This window comes from Colletotrichum gloeosporioides (assembly GCF_011800055.1).
Source record: "Colletotrichum gloeosporioides strain Lc1 chromosome Unknown consensus_68, whole genome shotgun sequence".
Classification (NCBI taxonomy): Eukaryota; Fungi; Ascomycota; class Sordariomycetes; order Glomerellales; family Glomerellaceae; genus Colletotrichum; species Colletotrichum gloeosporioides.
In genome coordinates, this window is record NW_025544713.1 from 61,869 (window position 1) to 83,465 (window position 21,597).

The 21,597-nt window shown below is 54.4% G+C and overlaps 7 protein-coding genes across 7 annotated transcripts; 5 read left to right on the top strand and 2 right to left on the bottom strand.

Moving 5' to 3' along the window:
• Positions 1-260: 260 nt before the first annotated feature.
• Positions 261-1,201, top strand: GCG54_00006716 (Eukaryotic translation initiation factor 6; the record flags this gene model as incomplete). Its single annotated transcript, XM_045406715.1, is given in 3 exon segments — positions 261-295; positions 308-550; positions 655-1,201. The coding sequence occupies 3 exon segments, from the start codon at positions 261-263 to the stop codon at positions 1,199-1,201; spliced, it is 825 nt and encodes a 274-aa protein (XP_045260367.1).
• A 445-nt stretch (positions 1,202-1,646) lies between these two features.
• On the top strand, positions 1,647-2,432 carry GCG54_00006717 (uncharacterized protein; the record flags this gene model as incomplete). Its single annotated transcript, XM_045406716.1, has 2 exons — positions 1,647-2,064; positions 2,140-2,432. 2 exons carry the CDS (start codon positions 1,647-1,649, stop codon positions 2,430-2,432), a joined length of 711 nt encoding a protein of 236 aa, XP_045260368.1.
• Positions 2,433-6,328: 3,896 nt separating this feature from the next.
• On the top strand, positions 6,329-7,486 carry GCG54_00006718 (uncharacterized protein; the record flags this gene model as incomplete). Its single annotated transcript, XM_045406717.1, has 1 exon — positions 6,329-7,486. The coding sequence occupies one exon, from the start codon at positions 6,329-6,331 to the stop codon at positions 7,484-7,486; it is 1,158 nt and encodes a 385-aa protein (XP_045260369.1).
• A 1,303-nt stretch (positions 7,487-8,789) lies between these two features.
• On the bottom strand, positions 8,790-9,221 carry GCG54_00006719 (uncharacterized protein; the record flags this gene model as incomplete). The annotated part of the gene is made up of 3 exons (XM_045406718.1): positions 8,790-8,958; positions 9,026-9,130; positions 9,208-9,221. The coding sequence occupies 3 exons, from the start codon at positions 9,219-9,221 to the stop codon at positions 8,790-8,792; spliced, it is 288 nt and encodes a 95-aa protein (XP_045260370.1).
• Positions 9,222-9,760: 539 nt separating this feature from the next.
• On the top strand, positions 9,761-11,348 carry GCG54_00006720 (CCR4-NOT transcription complex subunit 7; the record flags this gene model as incomplete). Its single annotated transcript, XM_045406719.1, has 2 exons — positions 9,761-10,234; positions 10,296-11,348. Coding segments are annotated over 2 exons (1,527 nt in total), but the record flags the coding sequence as incomplete, so codon positions are not given.
• Positions 11,349-12,420: 1,072 nt separating this feature from the next.
• Positions 12,421-13,777, bottom strand: GCG54_00006721 (Protein FYV10; the record flags this gene model as incomplete). Its single annotated transcript, XM_045406720.1, has 2 exons — positions 12,421-13,671; positions 13,694-13,777. The coding sequence occupies 2 exons, from the start codon at positions 13,775-13,777 to the stop codon at positions 12,421-12,423; spliced, it is 1,335 nt and encodes a 444-aa protein (XP_045260372.1).
• A 2,304-nt stretch (positions 13,778-16,081) lies between these two features.
• Positions 16,082-17,066, top strand: GCG54_00006722 (Transcriptional regulator CBF1; the record flags this gene model as incomplete). Its single annotated transcript, XM_045406721.1, has 2 exons — positions 16,082-16,685; positions 16,735-17,066. The coding sequence occupies 2 exons, from the start codon at positions 16,082-16,084 to the stop codon at positions 17,064-17,066; spliced, it is 936 nt and encodes a 311-aa protein (XP_045260373.1).
• Between the last annotated feature and the right edge of the window lie 4,531 nt (positions 17,067-21,597).

Here is a 21,597-nt window from a genome sequence, read left to right on the forward strand (position 1 = left end):
AACAGCACCCAAAAAGTTGCAGAAAGCGGGCAGCCAGCCGTGCCTGCCCCACCTTGACCTCTGCGATTGACGCTTTTTATTAATGGGACCTTTCCGCCTCTGCAAAAATTCCATCATCACCAAACCACCAGGACCCTTACCACGACAACATACCCTTTAGGGCCCTTTTTTGCGACCAGACCACTCTTACGAAGCCCTACCGGCACTCTTTCTTCACCATTCCGACAGTCAGCACCGAGCTTACCGGGACAAACACAATTATGGCTGTGCGCGCGCAGTTCGAGAACTCCAACGAGTGAGCAAAAAGCCCCGCCGAATCCGACCCCGCCATCCTGCTTTCTGCAGCGATCCGGCCACCGACAACGCGGTATGCTGACTTTGAGACTCCTAGGGTCGGCGTCTTTGCGACTCTCACCAACTCCTATGCTCTGACCGCCCTCGGTGCGAGCGAGAACTTCTACAGTGTCTTCGAGGCCGAGCTGCAAGATGTCATCCCTATCTGCCGGACAACCATTGCCGGTACGAGAATCATTGGCCGTTTAACAGCTGGGTAAGCACATTCACACCTCTAAAATTTCTGATGGTGCCTTTTTTGGTAGCCATATTGAAGGTCGCGTGAGCATCAAACAGTTCAAGCTGACCACCACCATCCAGTAACCGCAAGGGCCTCCTTGTTCCCACGAGCACAACAGACCAAGAACTCCAACATCTTCGTAATAGCTTGCCCGACGAAATCCGCATACAGAGAATAGAGGAGCGTCTTTCTGCTCTCGGCAACGTCATTGTCTGCAACGACCATATCGCTCTGATTCACCCTGACCTGGAGCGGGAGACGGAGGAGATCATCGCCGACGTTCTCGGCGTCGAGGTCTTCCGCCAGACCATTGCCGACAACGTTCTGGTCGGATCCTACATGTCACTCTCCAACCAGGGTGGTCTCGTCCACCCCAAGACCTCGATACAGGACCAGGACGAGCTTTCCAGTCTTCTGCAGGTGCCCCTGGTTGCCGGCAGTGTCAACCGCGGCAGCAACGTCGTCGGTGCCGGCATGGTCGTCAACGACTGGATGGCCGTTACCGGTCTCGACACCACGGCGACGGAGCTGAGCGTCATCGAGAGCGTGTTCAGGCTCGGCGAGGGTCTGGGTCCCAGCAACGTCAACACCAACCTCAAGGACACCATGGTCGAGTCGTTCTACTAAATAAAGAGAACGGCGATCGGGGAAGAGTGGAGGAAAAATATGGTGTGCGGCTGTTCTGGGTTCATTCAGGTCTTTGGTTGGTTTGGGATACCATTAATGGGTTAAGCAACGGTTTTGAGAGGCTCGATTCCTTGCGAGCCAGTTTTAGGGTTCAGTCTTAATGCTGAGGACGTGAGAGAGAATTCTTGCGCCTGGCATGGAATATACCTAGCCCACGGGCAGTTAGGACCCTACTATTTGTTATGAGTTGCTGATATGACTGTGCTTCTCCCAAATCCGAGACATTCGTATTGAATGTCCATTTTGCGGACAGGGCCCGTTCGTGTGAAACATCGCGTGAACTATATTAATGTGGTTGATTCTGGCATTGTATAAAAAGGAAGAAGGCCCAGACACCCGTCTGGAACTCGGTCCTCCCCACAAAAGCCGTCGCAGAGTCAACATTATGGGCCTTACATTACGAGAGGTCAAGACCGACGAGGAGTTCGTCCTGCTTATCGCCGCCCTGCGCGAAGGGTTCGCCAACCCGGACACGGCCGTCTGGCGACTCTTCATGGGCGACTGGAGGCCCGACGACCCCGCGGCCCGCGAGGCCGCTCTTGCAGAGGCCACGGCAAGGATGCGAGCCGAGCACCGCGCCGACCCGACGAGCACGTGGCTCCAAGTCGTTGACGACGAGACGGGGCAGGTCGTCGCCGGCGGACGGTGGAGCTTCTTCGAGAGGGGCAGTCCGAACCCGTACGACGGGCACCAGGAGGTCGAGGCGACGTGGTTTCCGGAGGGGGAGCCGCGGTGGGTTGCGAGTTTGCTGTTGAACGATTTTCTGGCGAGGGCTGTGAGGAATGCGAACCGGCCGCATGCGTGTGAGTTTGTCGCGGGAAGCGGAATCAGGTTTCACGTGGGATTTGCTTCGCAGACTGACGTCGAGCTCACGCTAGTTCTGAACATTTTGTTCACGATCCCAGAGTACCGACGCCGGGGCGCGGCGTCTCTCGTCATGGATTGGGGTGTCGAACGGGCTGATTGCATGGGGTTGGACGTCTACATCGAGGCTAGCGAGGGCGGCAAGCCGCTGTACGAGAAGTATGGGTTTGAAGCCATTGAGGAGAGTTACTATGAGGTCGATGAGAAGAGGCTACCGCCGCCGAGGGATGTTGAACTTCGAAAGGAGGCTGTGAAGCAGCTGTCGCCGTTCAGACGCTGGAGCATGCTTAGGAAGGCCAGGGGTTGAGGTGGTGATGTCCGTTGCCGATGGTAGTGACGACGTCTCCGAGGGAGGTTACGTTACTTTCAACATACAACCTGGTGAAGTCAGTGCAACGGATCAACTCTTTACGATAACCTATTTCTTCAGCATTAAGTTGTCTTCTAAAATAAGACCGCATCCTCAAAAATGCTAGTAGGCAATTCATCGGCATTACGCGCAGTTCGCCACATGAGCTCCTAAGTCTAGCTGCACCATGTAAAGCGAGCTACGAAGTACAGACGTGAATGCAACCAGGGCAAGGTAGCAGTGTTGGTTGAGATTGAAGGATTCTGTTGAAGAAATCATGATGACGTCCTCTGCCAAGATACCCTGTTCCTGACATATCAGCCGCAACGTCGATCAGCCGCCGCGACTGCGCCTCTGGAGGCCGCGACGTACGTCACACCCGGCAAATGAACTCGTTGGCGACGTCCGGATTGGCATTGCCATGGCAAGAATATAACTAATGCCATGCCCCTGCAAGCGTATTCATGGCCATCGCGATATCCGGCCGATGAAGCCGGCCCCGGAGCACCGGAGGACCACCGGCCGGTCCGGATGATGAATGGGGGCGTTTGTCGGGATAATGCAGCGCCATGAAGGCCCCGGCCGTCTATGAGTTCTTGGCGCAGTAAGTGAAACTATGATCAGAGTCAATTCCGTTCAAGTGCTCTGTCCATAAACATCACGAACAAGTTGACCAAAGGTAAAAAAACAGATTGCTATTCAACCCCGCACTTCAACCGCATTCACAAGTGCCGAGGGTGGGAAGGGGAAAACCACATTCCCATTCTTGACGGGTGTCACGATCTGCAACCCTGGGCTTAGAGTGGCCTTTGCTTTTTTCTGGCCTGAACAAGTTAATCTTCTCCCCTTCTGTTGGTCCCGAAGGGCGGCAAAGCACCGGCCACCGAAGGATTCCAGAAAATCAGAGCTTGGTTCGGCATGAAGGGAAACGCTATCGCGGCGGGCATGGCGGTGGAACGTGCGAAAACCGAGAGGGAGGGGTCTGTATCGACGATGGGCCATGGAATGTTGGAATGTTGTGGTGTTGGATCGGGGTCTATTTCAAGAAGTTCTTCTACGCCAGCCGCATGGTGGAATAGAATTCGCCGTGGAAGAAGGTCTGTTTAAGCCTCATGGGATGGGGTCGCGTATCCCACCCTCTTGTTTCTTCGCTAGAAGGAATGGTGGAGATTGCGATGTGGTGTCTGTTTTGTTTGATCGGCCGTGCGAGACGGAGGATACGACGAGGGGGGAAGGGGGCGGAAAAGGAAGCAAAATGTTTCTTCGATCTTGTTTCTTGGTTTGGACTAGGGGGTCGGAACTTTTTTTTTCTTGATCTCGCTAGTATGAACATCTGCACGTGAATGTCGACTTAAGAGGTTGTTGCGTGCCTGAGCGTGGCCGGTTGACGAGCTGAGCGACTGAGGATCACTGGCGTTTCGATGTTTTTCCTTCCTGCTTTGTAGATCTTTGGTGGTGCGGAATCGCTCAGGACCAAGGTAAGATTCAAACGGACGGGTTCTATGACCGCACTCGGGGATATCAAAGTTCAGCTAGAGCACTGGTGGTGAGTTGGGTTGAGTGAGGGTGGCCATCCAGCTGAGGTGAAGTGGTGTTGTGAGAACAACGTTGGACATTAGATCATGACTTGCCCCGTCCCAAGTTGCATGCCAACTTTGTGGATGGAATACCTAAAGTCAAGGGATTAAGGAATGCAAAGGCAATTGTGATTGTGCCGAGTTGACATCCGCACGCACGGGACAGCATTGAGCACAATTCATTTCAGCACTCATTCCTACCGTCTGGCCGCTGCAGAGTGCCAAAGTGCATCGGCGTGCAATGCAACTTCCAGGGTCCAGGAGCCCCAGCGCCCAGGGATAGTGGTACGTGCACCATGTACCCCGTAGAGTGCCCAGGCAGACGTACCTTTTGTGTGCTACTATGTACTGGAGGGCCGACCGGCGACCGGCAAAAACGGGGGTCCTCAAGAGCCCAGAACGCAGCGCAACTGACGGACTGCGAAAGGAGCGCAGAGAGAGAAGGCCGGACTCTGGTGGCTGATTCCTGCCGAGGGGCGGGCTGACGAGCCGGTGCATGGCAGGGCGGCCACAGTTTGCTGTGAGTGGAGGAGTTGGAGGGGGAGCTGGTCAACTGATGATGGCTTCCATGTTCTGGCCACCGGCCACTGGAGCCAGCGGATACTGGATGCTGGGCTCTGTATGGGTTGACGGGGTCTCACAGCCCGAAAGACGGTGGAAAGTTGGACATGTCTCCCCCAACCTCCTCCAAATGTCGGCTGTGGCTTTGTTGACGTCGCTTGCCGCGTCCGCGTCGGCTTCTGGTTTTCTGCTGGCTTTTTTCTCAGGGACCTGTGCTTGCCGCGGCGTCGCTGGCTGATTCCAAGGTTTTACTCTCCGTCATAACGGCCTGCAAGTCTGAGCCCGACCTCGTGGGAGCAAACACAATTCCTCAAGACCCAACGTGCCAACGCAAGGATCCCTCGTTGAACATTTCCGCCTCTTCGACATTCTCTGCAGTGCAGTGCTGCAGCGAAACCGACGGCTTTCTCTTTGCTCGATACTCCTTCGCAGTCATTTGCCTACGCACTCCACAGCCTACCTCCGGAGCCTGCCGTAGGTACGGAGACGGCCTCTCTACCAATCGTGCCTGCAGTTCCTGACTCGGCCGTTCGCCTTCCTTTGACCGACTGGTTTCCAAAGCGGCACAACCTCTGGTCCCGCTTTTTCTCCTCCCGCGATAGGAGATACAATACAACACAGCACAGCGCATCAATATCAACACGACACAAGACGGACGCCTTCAGAGAGATCTTCCCGCGCTGCTAGCTCTCAGCCACAAGCGCAGTTGCGTACTCACCTGCGACTTTGACAGCTCGACGTCTAACGAACCACCCCCGCGAAGAAAACGCCGCCGACGCCTCTCGACACTTCTTTTTTTGTTCCTCGATCCGGCTGCCTGCGCACATCTGCAAGGACCGGGTCCGTCCGTCTTCAACCATTTCATTCCGAGAGGTTCATGCGAGTTGTGCAAGCCAAGCAGCCTACCGCGCAGTACACCGTCGCCTGTCAACATCGCTCCCTAGTCGCAACCCGGCCGCTCGCTCTCCTCGCTTGCAGGGGAACCTGGCTTCTCGCCTGAAGTCTCTCGCTCCCCTTTGTCCAAATCGACCGACCAGCGTTTTTCCCCTACCAGCGACTGAGACTCTCTCCTCCTCTCACTTCCCTCCCCAACGCCCTATCCGCACTCATTTTCCTGACCCAGGCCGCTTGCGACTCGGGGTGCTCCTAGCTCAAGAAAGGGTCCCTCCTCTTCGGTCACTGTTCACTGTTTGGGCCTTGCCAGTGTTGATCCATTCACATTCCCAGTACCAACAAGCCCGCAAACCCCGGCTCAAGCCTATCCCAGCGAGCAGAGCTTGTACCTCCCTACTGAAGCTGGGAGGCAAGAGATATTGCCCGTCCCACACGAAACATTAACGCATCATGCTAAGTCGTCACGCCGCCTCCACCTCAGACTACCCGTCTACCGCTCCGCGCCCAACGACGGACTTTGGAATGGACGGCTCTCAAACTCTACGCCATGCACATGGGCCCGCGAGCAGAGATCCAGCCGTCGATCCAACTTCCCCGAGCGCTACCCCCGGTGCTGCCATAAACACCTGCCCGCCTACCCAACCCGAACTGTGTCGCATTAGTCCGTCTGCCGCCAACCGAAGCTTTCCAAGACTCCAGACTGGACACCAGAGGCAACAATCTGTTCCAAACCTCCCCTCCACACGCACAAACTACTCTATCCCGCAGGTGACGCTCTCACCATCTACAGAGCGAGGGAGCGGCCGTCCCTCGTCGGTCACGATGCCTCTTACCGGAGACAACAGAAGTGGAAAATCACCAGACGCCGCTCGAGGAGGAATACTGAGCGGTTGGTTGGGCGGCTCAGGATCTCCCAACAGCGCGGAAGGAACCAGTCCGACAACCCAGATGAACAAAATGAACGATGTCGACGCAGATGGAACACCCTCAAGGCTGCAGAGGAGGGCAACAGCTGGCCAAACATCAAAGGGAACCTCGCCAAATACCTCAAGATTCGCCTTCTTCAGCTCTCCGTTCGGGAAGAACAACCAGGCTGCCCCCGACCCGAAGCAAGACGAGGAGCTATTAAGCCTCAACATCCAAGAAGCCCTCTTCCCTCCGTCTTCACCGACACATCGGGACGCCTTCTCCCCTGCGGCGTTCAAGAACCTCGAGACTACGGCGATCGGCCTATTGACGAAATATCAAAACGCCTTCCAGCGGCAGCACGCCACACTCCAAGAGATGCGGGAAGAGAAAGATGCGCAGGAGGACGAAAACGAGGAGGCAGACACACGGATCCAGCACCTAAAGGTTCAACTCGAGAACATGGCCTCCAAGGTCGCCGAGCAGGAGCAGTCGATGCAACAACTCATGGCGGAACTGGCAGCGGAGAAAAAGGCAAGGCAAGAGGAGCGTTTGATGAGCCAACGGGGCCGGCCTATTTCCGAGGGATCATCAATATCCGAAGACCTGGGTGTGGAGGAAGATCAGGCGAGGAGAAAGTGGAGAAAGAGTGCCGGGTTCGACACCGACGAGGAAAGCGTCGAGGACGCCAGCGTCTTTTCGAGATCACGGAGCCCGACCACCGCCGCGCCGAGCGTCTTTGAGGGTAACGATACGCCTCCCGCGCTCGCCAGGAGCAATACGGGCAATACCCTGGGACCCCCGAAGGCGTCACGGCCGGCTGCCCCAAAGACACCGCAGCAAACGAGCGTGTTCCAGAAGTTGATGCGAGGTGTGACGGGCGACGCAAACCAACAAGCCGGCGCGGCGTCGTGTACGAACTGTCGCGGCCAGGATGAGCGGGCTGCGTGGGACACCGTCAGCCTATTGAGGGACGAGAACCGCGGTCTTAAGCACCGTGTTGCTGAGCTCGAGACGTGCGTGGATAGTGCGTTGGACGCAGTGAACGGTCTTACCGGTCTTAGACTTGACTAAGAGAAAGAGGTGGACTTACATATATTTCTATCACGACCCATTATCTGTTGGACTTTCATTGGCGTTTGGGAATACGGAAACGGTTACGGGACAACACGGACAACGTGATACCAATGAGCTGGCATTATTGACGTTTTGGCGATATACGGCATATACCTCTTTAACGTATGAGCTAGGTGTAGAGAATCAAGCACTTGTTGGGTACTTACACAGCTGCATGCTATATGGTGTTCAAGTATTTTCGCAACCAAAAGAAAGAGACTACATCTGACAGCTCTTGGACAACGTCACAAGACGTTACAGACCCCGACTTGTCAGAAGCTTGGACTGAGCAGAAGCTGTGATGGGATGGGATGATGTGTTGAAACGGGTGTCTGTGCAACGACAATGTGCCTAAGGGACGATGGACGCTTCTTGACGGGACATGCTGTCCATTTAAGTACATTCTCCCACTGGCAGTTCGGAGTAGGTTGGTTGTTGAGGAGGAAGGAAGCATTTGCTGCGTGGTCATACGAGCTTGGTGAGGTGGCTGAGGCACCTTGATGACGGAAAACTTAATTCCGACCTGTAGATGTGTTCGCTCATGCAGGAACCGTCTTCAGGACGAATAACTGTATCGTTCGGTTGGTGGGGGCGGCACACTTCACCGACGCCCCCGGAGGTCGGTCTACTGCTAGATGCATGTACGATAGCCATGATGACGGTTTTTCATGCTTGTGTTTAATATGCCCTCAGGGCTCGCTCTTAAAAGCTTCGGGGACTTTACGAGAACCCTGCTAGCGCTCTCACTCAAAATAGCCGCTCGGTAGCCTCAGTGGTTCTAAGCCAGTACATCTTGTGAGGACGGGAACCGTAGCAGGCTTGAAGCAAGCAAAAATGTCATACCGGTACACGCTGACTGTTCGATTCTCTCCGCCGCTAGTACAGATCCAGGAGATTAATGGGCAGTTTACCAGGTTCATAGATCTTCAAGTGCTGGCTGCCTCGCATGGCCTCCGTACATAGGCCAGTGAGCCCGGAATGCATACATGACGCTTTCTGATTCCAGAGGCATTCAGGCATGACCTTAGTCTGGAGCCTCGATTGCTCCGACCGCAAAGCACATCGTTCAACCACACCATGGCCCTGTCTTGACTTGACCATCACGGCACCCGCGGAAATCACAGATTCGGCAATGTTCTTGATCGCGGGAACACAATTCGTCTTCGTCTAGACCCTTCCAGCGAGCCGGTCTGCCGACTCGAGAGGTAAATGTACAGCGGAGCAACTCCCCTCCCTCTCGCTTCCCCTCCAAGCCGCCCCTCTAGTGGTGGTCGTTGCCGTGGCTGTCGCCATGGTGGTGGTCGTCGGCCAGGAAGAAGTACTCGTACGCGCAGTAGCCGGCGAAAGCGACGGTCGCAATGCCCAGGCCGGGGAAGGATCCCTTGAATCGGTTGAACCTCGTGAAAGGGCCCTTGTATCTCCAGGACTCTCTGTATCTCGACCGTCAGCGGTTGTCCGGGAATCGCAAGCGCCCGCATGCGAATGGTCTGCACTAACGCTCTCTCCCAAGGGTCGTATCTGGGCTGTCCGGCGGCCTCCTTGAAGGCTCTCATGTCGAAGCCGGTGACATTGGGCTTCGGGCCGTGGGTGGCCCTGAGTATCCTATCGTCGGAAGGGGGTCCATTAGTCGGCTGGTCTCGAATGTACCAAATCAATTGACCACTTTAGAAGGAGCATACCTCGATGGCTGCATGATTGCTGTGTGAATGTCGTCTCGCCGTACAACAATGGACGGTTCGGGGTTGTGGTCAGTCGAGTTGGAAGGAAGCTGATTGGAGATCTTTGAGATGTTGTCGTCGGAAAGTCCCGCTGGTACGTACCTGGCTGGCTCGGGGCCCCGCACAGACCACCCCTCCGTCCATGGTCAACTCAGCAAGCCTTTGGGCTCGTAGACACACATTCTGTCCCTAAAACCGAGCTCAGCCAGACGTATCTTTACCCAGCGCCCATCGCACAGCACGACTCAGAACGAACGAAACAGAAATCAATCGTCGCAACGATACCGAAGCACGCGCAGAATCGAACCTTTTGGACGACGCACCTCACCGAGCGAGACCGAGTTCCGACGACCGGCGGCGGAGAACAAAGGCGCTCTTCTGCTGCCAGGCCCCGTACCTCCTCAACCCCAGACGCAAATGCAGGGCCGTGGATCGTCCACAACCCCTCAGAGACCGACGAAACATCGTTCGACGACGCGGTAGACTCGCAATACTTCATATATAACTTGAAGCCCCTTCTCGGGAGGCAAATTCTGGCATGCCGCCACCGATCCCTAGGTTCCCTGGCGGGCCCAACACCATATCGCCTTACCACCAGCAGTTCCCCTCCCACGCCGCCCAAGGCCATGCCGCGAACCATGGGCCTCCCCTCGGTGGCAATCCCTCCTACCTCAACGCCAACGCCCAGATCAGCCCCTTTTCTACGAACGGAAATGTTCTTGGCGGTACTCCAGGTCTAAATGGCGGCTTCCCCCTGGGCGCCGACAATAGCCTCAGCAGCCACGCTGCGCGCATGAGCTTCCACGCCGCGAACTTGCAGCAGCAACCGCACGGCCAGCCGCAGCACAACTTTGGGCTCGACCATGGCGGCGCGCCGGCGCGAACGACCCAGAACAAGGGAAGGATACGTGAGGTCTGGAAGCACAATCTTGTCGAGGAGATGGCCGTGTTGAGGGAGCTTGTCGACAAGTATCCGTATATTGCCATGGTTAGCTGAGACTCAGCCCCCGAGACTCGGGAAGACCAAAACTGACGACTGTCAATCGTAGGATACCGAATTCCCAGGCGTGGTGTCACGGCCGATGGGCTCTTTCAGGGGGAAGAGCGATTACCACTACCAGTGCCTGCGCACCAACGTTGATATGCTCAAAGTCATCCAGATCGGGTTGACACTGTTCAACGAAGACGGCGAGACGCCTCCTGCGCGACCAAATTCGACTCAAGACATTGAACTAGGTGCCGCGGGCAAAAGGGCCGCGTCGCAAGGTCCCTTCCCCTATGCCTGGCAGTTCAACTTCAAATTCTCCGTCAAGGACGACATGTACAACGAGAAATCGATCGAATCATTATCGAGCGCGGGCATCGACTTTGCTCTCCTCGAGAGAGACGGTATCGACCCTCACGAGTTCGCTTCTCTCCTCATCCCGTCCGGTCTAGTCTGCTTCGACAACGTAAAGTGGATCTCCTTCCACGGCGGCTACGATTTCGGGTATCTCACCAAGCTCCTCACCTGCAACGACCTTCCCAACGACGAAGCGGACTTCGATGGAGTCATGAAGAAGTACTTCCCGTCAGCTTATGATGTCAAGCATCTTATGAAGCATGCCATTCGACTGCATAACTCGGGGCTCCTCACCCCGAGCGACCCCAGCAGCGCCGATATCCTCCAAAAGTTCGAGCACAAGTCTGGTCTTGAGAACATTGCCGACTCCCTCAAGATCAAGCGTGTGGGCAACGCGCATCAGGCCGGTTCCGATTCTCTGCTCACGGGCAAGGTCTTCTTCCAGATGCGCGACAAAATCTTCAACGGTGAGATCCCCGAAGAGCACGTCGGCAAGGTGTGGGGTCTCGGCATTCCGGACCTCTTGGTGCTCGAGAGGCTGCCGCCGTTCGGTAACAACGCCGGCAACCAGGACCAGTCGCACCAGGGACCCAACGGCCAGCAGAACGGCGGGCCAAGCACGCCCAACACTGCTAGTGTCGGCCTTGTGAGCACACCCGCCGCGCAATCCCACAACACCAACGGCCTATCGATGGGCCCGATGACACCGGGTGGGGGCGGCGGCGTGTTCGGTAACTTTGCCTTTGCAGGCAGAAGTTAGGGAGTTAAGCCTCCGGACGCCCATCACTATAACCACACTGGGATGCTTTAGGGTTCTGGCGCGTGTTGTACCCTGAGACTGGCCATGGTGACTTGTTCTCAGGGGCACAACCTCATTGGGTTTGGTTTTGCATCATATTTCTATCTTGAAGGTCCACGAGCTGTTATCCACTCTTTATGTCGAACACGCTCAGCCTCGGGAGTACATCTAGTTTGAGGCGGGTTCCAGAAGTAGGAGCAATATCCCTCTGGGCTCGTTTCGTTCTTTTCGGTCGAACGTCTTTGTGTGCGCGGACTCGATATGGAGTTGGGATTCGGGAAGGTCCTGGTTTCATGAATCACGTCAGAAAAAAGGGAAAACGAGCAAGGCTGTTGGAAACCTGGGTTGGACCAAGGTGTGGGCGGTGTTCATGGCTTTCTTTCATTTCAAGGAAAGGGGGGAAACACACAAGCACACTGACACACACAAATAACAACGCCATCGAGGATAGATGGATGGAAAGCTATATATGCATTACCAGCCTGAAAAGTAAACCCAGCTTGCGGTTCTGGAAGGGCAAGGGAAGGAAAACGGCTGTCACCAACTAAAGAAAGAAGAAGACACAGCGGGAGTGAGAGAGAGCGAGATAAGAGAGGACGAGCGTATGAAACTTCTCTTAATCATGTACTGTATTGTGAATACCTGGATCAAACGGTGGGGTTGGGGGAACGACTGCAATTAAAACGCGTGTTTAGTTGTTCACAGTGCTGCTGCTGATGATGTATCCTGATTTGGTCAGTCTACAACAGACGTATAATGGTGACGACGCATTTGATTGAACGGGTGGTTTTTGATTGGGGTTGTCTAAATACTCTGGTACAACTGTACTTCTTCGATTGAAACCTGCCTGGCTTCTAAGAAATTTCCAAGAAAAAAGGGGGGGGGACGCTGCGCCTGAAACTCCAAACCCATTCGAAATGAACCTTTTACGCTGTAACAAAGGGACCTGCAACCTTGTGAAGGTATAATGATGCGGTACACATAACGAGGAGGACAAGCGCCATTTCGTCCTTCTCGACGGGGCGTAGATTGCTCATGTAATGAAAACCTTCTTGAGCTTGTCTACCGAGTAAATATCGCCGGTCCTCAGGTCCTTAACCTGGTCCGGCGGGAGGCCCGATTTCTTGGCGTAATCTTCCAGACGCTCCTTGCCGTAGGCGCGGCTGTTGGGGAGGAGCAGCAGGTCGTGCTCGACGTAGCTCTTGGTGTGGTGCGCGTACGGGACGTTGCGCGCGAGGTCGTTGAGCTCGGTGGAGCAGATGGGGCACACGGACTGGGTGCCTGCCGTCGCGGAGGCGTTGGTGGCGGTGTTTGCGTCCGAGGGGGCCACGTGAGACGAGTTTGCCGAGTGGCAGGCTGGTGTCTTGAGGGCGGACAGGCCGGAGGAGAGGGCGATGTGGAGGAGCGGGAAGGAGGGGAGGGCGAGGAGGGAGTTGTGGGTGCGGGTGAAGAGGTCCGCGAGGGTGTTCCAGCGGTCTGGGCTATAAAGGTCGGAGTAGACTGCGTTGGCGGCGTTCGGGGGGTACGCAAGGAGGCCGAAAGCTTTGCGGAGCTCTTCCGGGTAGGTCGCCTTGAACGGGACTAAGTACCTCTTCGCGTGGGCGATTGCGTCGAGCAGTTTTGGTTGGGACTGGGTGCGGACTAGTTCGATGTATTGTTGGAACCGGAGCATGAATTCGAGGTTGCTCTGAGAGAGGTCGTTAGCATCCTTAGAGGGAGGGGGGTGTTGCGGGAGAGAACGCACATCCATCTTTCTCAGTTCCTTTTTGTTATCCTGGCACCACGCAAGAGCTTCTACGACGCTTCCGTTCCGCAACGCTTCCTGGATTCGACTCATTTGCACAAACGTCTCCACGTCCACGAGGTCATCCATGCCGCGCTCCGCCGTCAGGGCTTTGGCGGACTCGTTGTATCCGTGCCGCAGAAGGTAGTCGACCAGCAGACGATCCAGCCGCGCGCGGCTCCACGCTTCATACTTGACGTCGTCGACGGAGTGCATGCCGTACAGGTCGCCGAGGTGGGAGATCCTGGCGCCGGCCTGGCGGGTCAGACGGGCCTCCTCGTCGGCGTGGGCGGCGAGCTTGCGTTTTACGCCGCGCATGCGGGCGATCATTGTGTCGAGGTTCTTGAGGACATCGTCGGGTGAGGCGCGGCCGTTGACGGAGGCGGTGGCCGTCTCTTTGAGCAGGGACTTGATTGCTGTCGAGTCCTTCTCGACTGTGAAGTGGGCTTGGCGGAAGTTCTTGCGGAGAAGTTCGTACGGGAGGCGGAGGAGGGGTTGGTCCTGGCGGCATGGGTTAGTTCACATCGTGACGGAGGGCGAGGAGGGGGCCACGGACGAGGAGGAGGTGGTCTTGGTGTTTGATTATTGAATGTTCGTGGTCTGCCATGTTGGAGCTTCGAGAGGGTTACTCTCGAGGGTTTCAATGGCGAGTTGGAAAGTTATTGGTGAAAGGCCTCCTCGGCGGAGGGATGTTGGCTGTTGGCGTTGTGGCTTCGGGAGTTCGGGAGATGGGATTGAGTGGAAGCTGGGAGCACAGATGCACTGATACGGCGCCAACGACCTGGACGTTGACGTTATCCGGGCCGATGTCAATGTGGCGGGGCCAGGGTGGCTGTTAAGATATACGGAAATTGATCTTTGAGCGGGATGTTTTCAAACAAATTTCATGGGCTGGGTTGACTGCTTTCACTGATCAAGACATCAACCTCGCTCGTCAACTTCTCCTGCCAGGACGTCATTCACAGCTTGCTCTCGTGCTTCACTTCCGATGCTTCATCCCCAACCCCACAAGTGACGGACTGCTATCTGTGCACAGACCACTTCTGTGGCTCTCGCCCGCTTACATAAGGCCGAGGTCCCTAAAGCTTTCTGATGCCCCCCACCTTCCGTCTCTCGTAAGCACCTCAGTCACCGTCGTGATCATGGTGGTAGAATGTAGCAGGTAACACACGAACGAGGCGACGACTCGCAACGGTCAAGACTATCTTGGCCGATGCAGACGCTGTGCTCGTCTTCAAAGTGGAATGTCTCACAACCCATCAGTCACTTGATTCATGCTGGCAGCCCACGGCGGCATCAGGTGATTGGCGAGGCTCGGCATTTCCTGACGCGCCAGGCGACGGTTGGGTGCACTGTACCGAAGCCAGAGGCTAACAAACCCACACTCCTCAGACCGGTCGGAGCTACCCCTGCTCTGCGGTGCTGTCGTAGCTTGCTGCTTGCCCGTAGCCCGTACGGATAGCTTCGGCCGTGCTGTGTGTTGTACTAACATGTTGAGGGTGACGATAACGCGCGCCATCGATAAGACGCGACAAGCATCACTCGCATGTCTCCCAGGCCGGGGAGTCTGCTGCAGCGTGTGCCCCTCTGAAGAAATGGGATTGGATCGGGGCAGTCGCGGAAGGAGTACGCTGGCACCCACAGGCCAGCCGGGCGCCTGGGGGGTGTGGCTTTCGGCATGCTGATTGGCCATGTCCGAAGTCCTGCCTCAGGCCTGCATCCGTCCTCGCTCTCAGGCGTATTTATCTCCAGCCTCACCCACTTTGCACGTGTTCACCCTCTTCCTCTGCCGCGTGACCAGAGCTTCCCGCCGTCGTTGCGCTGCTGCTCCCCCCCCCAAATCGACAAGCCCGACTCAACCACCCCGACCTGCTCTTGCCCAGGAATTAAAAGAGTAGCGCAAGCCTGCAGTTCGTCTCGAACTACTGAAGATTCTTTTCAAGAATTGCATTTCGCGTGAAGTTTTTCGACTCGTCCTCGAGGGTTTTCGACTTGAACCTCGACACTTACAACGGTACAACCGGCCCCATCCGGAGCGAAAGGGCCCCCCAGCTGCCGCACCCGCCGCCGCGCGATATCACGAGTTTGATCACGCCGCCAACACGTGAACTCCAGCAAAACCCGTGATCTGGAGCTCCCTCCCTACACCGCCCAGACCACGCTGCGAAGCACATGATCTAGAGGTATGCGACCTGTCCCATTTTTCCTGACGATCTTCCTCTCTGCCCTATCGCCTCTCACTATCACACGGCCAATGCAACGCGCAGGCCTGCCCTTCTCTGGGGGCGCGTCTGTCGCTGTCGCTTGCGCTATTTTCTGGAATGAAGCCCATCCTCGGCGACGCGCATCGCGATGCTCTTCCCAACCACAATCAAGCGATTGATATCGAGAAACCCTTGAGAACTAATGATTGATACAAATCTATCATGAGAGGAAGAAACACTACCTGTGCTCCTATGTCTACTGCTCTACGTGAGATGCACGATCTGAAGGACTGAATGCCCTCAAAATGCCTGCTACGCCTGCCTCCCTCCAGCTCATTCACAGTCTCACTCAACAATGCTCTTTGGTCAACAAGACCTGAGTGTTGAAGCAGGAACGTCAACTCAAAGGGCAAGTGCTCTCACCATTCTTGCACTAGGCTGGCTGTCGCCTTCCCTCCGGATTCTGCAGCCGCAGTGAATTTCGTCTCACCTTCCGTCCAGAGTGCCTCATCTCACCTTTGCCCCATCGGCACCTTCTCTTACTTCCTATCCCGGTGCAGTCAGATTTTTCGATGCTAATAACCTCGTCAGCCTCATCAAGCGACCTTGGGTGCTGATTCAAATTCTGAGTTGTGGACGCCTGTCTAGCATTACCATCAACCACCTCTTCGTCCAACGAAAACTTTCCTCCTCACCCCATAAGTACGATGGCCGAAGTCCTCAGCGACCACCCAGACCTGTCTGAGCTGGCTCAGTCACCCTCTCCCGGTCAGAAGCGCAAGCGTGACATGTCGGAGTCTACGAGTCCTGGCCGTGCCAAGCGCACCAGCGCCGGACCTGATGCAGACACCACTGCCTTCATTGAGAATGCCATCGAGGCTGCCAACGCCGCCGCCGCTAATGGCGTCAATGTCGCCGACTTCAGCGCCCTCCAGCAAGCTGCTGCCGCCGAGCACTCCGAGGCCGCCGACCCGGCCAATGCGTCCAGCACCGCGGCTGCCGCTCTTGGAATGTATCCCACTCTCCACGTTCCGCCCACTACGGAAGAACAATTCGCTGCTCAGGCCGCCAATGAGCCTCACCAGGATCACTTCCCTTCCCCGGATGGACTCATGTCATCACTGCCGAACGTTCCTCAGCCTACCAATGGAGTGCAGGGTGTGCCTCAACCACCTCATCAGACACATCAGCCTCCTCCACCCCAGCCGCCTCAACACCGCTACTCCACCGGATCTGCCAGTACACCAGCCAAGAAACCCGATGTTGGCTCGGAGGAGTGGCACAAGATGCGCAAGGACAACCACAAAGAGGGTGAGTACGCCTAACTTTCCTCGTTGAACGTACACTAACACGTGGACAGTGGAGCGCCGTCGACGCGAGACGATCAATGAGGGCATCAACGAGCTCGCCAAGATCGTGCCTAACTGCGAGAAGAACAAGGGATCTATCCTCCAGCGCGCCGTTACGTTCATCAACCAGCTCAAGGAGAACGAGAACCAGAACATCGAGAAGTGGACTCTGGAGAAGCTGTTGACGGAGCAAGCTATAGCAGAGCTCAGTGCGTCCAACGACAAGCTCAAGCAAGAGTGTGAACGTCTCTATAAGGAACTAGAGACGTGGAAACGCGTTGCTCAGAATGCTGGTCTTTCGTACCCTCAGGCGAATAAGGATGAGCCAGCTGCCGCCACTTAGAAGGTCAAGGCCGACAGCTCCCAGCCTCGCACTCAGCCGCGCCCTACCACCAAGCAGGCCTTTTTAACTGACACGACTTCGGAGGTCTCGGGCGGAAGTCATGAGTCTCCCGAAGCCAAGCTCAGCTCATCTCCGACACCTCACAACGTTCCCTCTAATTCCGTTGACGGTCATCGGGTTGGCAATGTTGAGCCTCCCAATAGACTCCCTACCCAGCACCGAAGCTCGATTTCCCTTCAACCTGGCCAGCTGGCCTCTCAATTCGCTGCCGTCGGTTATCAGCAAATGATGGATGAGGACGCAAGAATCAGGTACTACCTGAGGGTGCTCCAAAACCAATCTCACACCGCGCCTCCTTCCTTCCCTTCGACTTATACCCCTCAGCAGCCCTAAGCTGCTTTCTTCGATGTTCTTTACTCAATTATAAAGCACGATGGATGTCACATCCGACAGGCAGATAGTCTATAATGAATCATTGCTCCCTAGCCCCTTCAAACTCTGTTTTACGCGTATGGATTGTTATCAGCGTTGGAGGTTTCGCGATGGTATCGTAGGATTTCGGGTTTCTTTGAGCAGTCATGCATACGGCCGGACGTCCCGTCTGCCCGGTCTTGGCGTCGGAGGTTACGCTTCTCTAGTTGAGTCGCTGGCTATTTATCTTTGAGGCGCAAATAATATTGATTCTGGCCTGAAATCTCGTGTCTGGTCTATGATGAATGGTCTCAAAGGGCACGTATCCCGATCATGCTAGAGTCTGCGGATTCGTGCTGTCAAAAAGTAATGTGCCCCATGTAGTCGAACATCCCATACGGCATGTTAAGGCGCGCTCAGTGTTGCATAACGATGATCTATAAATGGCGGGTTGGTTCCTTCTTCTCACGACTTCACCGAGGAAAATAGTCCATCGACTGTCGTCGGGGCTTGGAACTGGCAAGGTCGGGATCATCAATTCTACAACTTAACCTCCCCGTTATACAAGAGACTGATGGGACGCCGTTGCAACTTCTGCATATCTCTGTCGTCCGTCCTCGCCGACAGTTTATCCAGGGTCAGGGGTGACGCCCTGAGCCAGATGTTCGCACAATAGTATATGTTTAGTTGATCTCGACAGCAGGCAACCAGGTTTACTTTGCTTTCCACTTACTAGTAATCTATCCGCGTTGTACCTCTTGATTAATTGTTCTGGCATGTTCACGATGCCTCAAGTCTGGCGTCTCGTTTTCTTTACAGGCGGACTGAGGCTTCGCGGTTGCTGTATTGGACCCTTGAGCAACCTAGGCATGCTGTATACATCAGCTCGTTCTTCGGATGTAGCTGGCGGCTACTAATTTCGGGACTGCTATAAGTTTGCACCGTGGACTTTGTCTAGTAGTACACTCCAATCCTGGTAGTCCTCATCCCCGTTGAGGTCCAGGTACCAGCTGTCACAGCCAGTAAAAGCTGCGGTCACAAACGACCGGTTCCATATTGGGGACAGGAAGCTATGCAATAGATAGCATGGCCCTTTGGTGCTGTCTTTCATCCCCCCTGTCCTGCGTTGTTTATCTTTGTGGAATACTGGAGACGTATATGCGATGTACACAGCGAAGTCTTGAAGCTAGACAGTCAACAAGTGCTGTCAGGATAGGGACTTTTCTGGAAGACCCGAAGAGAACTTGAGTACCTAGGGCATCGTTGTTGCCACAACATCCGAGGGTTCTGGAAACCCATCTGTCAAACACGTTCTGTTGCTGTTATCATAGCCCCCTTTGTCCCATTTGAAGCATTTGCAGGTTGTATTAGTACTTAAAGATCCAGAAATCTGCGTCAGTGATATTCAATGCGCTCGGTTCTCTTGCAAGATATCGCAGCGTTTCGGTGCCCTCGTAAGGGGAAGGAGGGATACGAGTCGAGGGGTTTGTCCGCACATGTCTCTGGGAAATCCACGACTCGGGCTCATTTTGACACAGTCTCCGTCGTTCAATACTGCTCGCTGTTTATTCTTTCTACAACGAGAAAGTTTCTGTTTTCACCTCGAGTTGAGACTTCAGTGCGTTCATGTCAGGCAGTGCTAGCCCAAAACAACGATGATTCTTCGGACCCGGCTGGTAAGAAAATCCAAGTAAAACCGTGACGCACGGATTTGTTTATTTTGGCATAGTCCTAGAACCAAATGCACCGAGTCTTATATGGCAAGCGGTCTTCCTCAGCTGACAACGTTTCAATCTTGAACGAGATCCTTGAAAGCCCCGAATTTCATCAAATTGTCACACATCAATGGAGATAAAAGCATAGTATGCGTCTCTCGTTGCTCCCCCGCGGCTTACTTGTCTTGGAAGATGGACCTGTATCTAGATGCAAGGATGATATCTGCCCAGGTACAAGAGCGCCCTGGAATCAGACGTACCGCTAATGATGTCAACGTGGCAATATAGTCACTTTGCGCCGCTGTGTTGCAGTTTCTGCCGTCTATTCGCCCCTTCGTGACGATGCATCAGTTTTGTGTCTGGTCATATAGGCGGCGGGAACCGACTGACAGACATACCACCCAAGCCATGGTCAACTCTCAAGTTGTTGGCATGAGTGTCGCCTACTGTCTGCTCGACAGTAGATGCCGTCAACGACTCCCATACTTGGGAGTCCGAATTTGTTCTTCAGCTGGAGGCTCCATCTAACTAGAAGGAATATGTAGACTGTCACACTCCGCGCTAAGCATTTTAGAATTACTACAAGCGTCCTGGGCAGAAGTTTGGTTTCAAGGTACTTTAGGAGGGATCGCCCGAAGTGAGTTACGTTTCAGAGATTTTCTGTAGCAAAGCTGCCTTTTGAATCGGCCCTATTGACAAGATAGACTCCGGTTTACAAGATATAAAAGTGGTATATCAGACAATTCAGCTCATCTTTTACGGCATTAACTTGGGACCCTGTCTGTTTGGCAGTTGCCTGGCGCCAAAAGCACGCACCAGGCTAGACATGTGCAACCATCTCCATTAGAAGGGATTCGGTACTATCCCGAGCGCTTGATCGTCTTCCTTTGTTTCTTCCATTGCATCAGTCGACGTATTCAGGTGGTCTATGTAATACCTGTGTGTAGATTTCCAGATCGACTTAGGTCATCGCTATGGAGTTTTGGCAATCCCTGGTCTGAATCTGATGGAGATATGTAATACTGAATATTTCTATTTGTCAGCTACGAAGTCTTCGAAACCTACTGCCCAGTCTTCTATACGAGCTTTCTAGTACTCTTGACCAGACTCACAATGCCATTTCTCGTCTAGACGATCCTGTACGGCATGGTCGTCCAGGCAGTCTGGAAGCTCATTACATTATGTTATATCAATTTGCAGTTGAGCCTCATGTTATTTGGTCCCGGAAAGAGACAAGTTTTGCGTTCGGAAGCTTCTGTAGATTACTGAGGTGTGAAATTTCTTCGGATCCCGCGAGATTGGGAGTATAAGAGCTATGCTGCTCTGTCAATTCAGTGAGAATATTCATCTTTCTCGATATCTGTTCTTCTTGGAGTATTCCTCAATCTCGCCGTGACAAGAAAAGTCGATAAAAGACGTACATACACGTCTGTCAAGCCATGATACATCTAATTTCAAGGGTGAACTCACCACTCATCACCCCCAATCCAACCACAGCGGATTCTGGGGGCTATTTCCTCGAGTCCCGACACCATGTGCAAGTCAACTAAACTTTTTCAACAGATACCAGGTTACGACCACTTCAATGCATGGACACTTTGAATCAATTGGTTCGGTCCTTGCATGATGCGCTGAAACTATTTTCTCGGATCAGCAGTATTAACCATGATCTCGTTGTCGTCATTCCCAAGGGTTGGTCGGTTTTCACATAAGGTGAAACACAAGTTTGACGTCGATGTGTACAAGAAATATCAATCTTTTCTTTGTCGCCAGATTCCATCGACACAATAAACGCAGGATACAAGTGACGGAGAGCATCGTTGAATTCAAGCTCGGTCTTTGCCTCCTGCGGACAGAGTAGCACTTGCATAGACGGACCCGGAGTCTTTTGATTGGCTTCGTTGAATAACGCCAGTCATGTCGGTCCATTGATGTTTTGAAACAATGTATGCTTTGGTGAAGACTTCTTGGCTTTTATAATGGAATGTGCTAAACGATAGCTCGTGATAGGGGCTGCTCCTGATCTGGTATGTTGGTGTTTGGATTAGTTCCAACAAATGTCCTTCACTTCCATGGCTATCGGAAGGGAGTGTGCAAGCTTCTTCGCTGACCCTCTCGTAATTCAAAAGGCGAATCGTCGAATGTGGCGACGTAACGTCCATGCATCACCTCATTAAGTCGTCCTTTCCCATTAGGTTTGCAACCCTCAAGACCACCATGGAGGACCGGGCTTTCTGCCATCAGTTATACGAGTATCCGTTCGAAGACACCACATCGCAACCGCGGACCACCGAACATGCACACCGTACATGTAGCAACGCAGTTGACCTTGTACAAGGAGGCCCCCGGCTCTCGAATATGTCGGATCCTCGGGTTCGGATCCAAGGGAAAGAACTCGGCCTGCA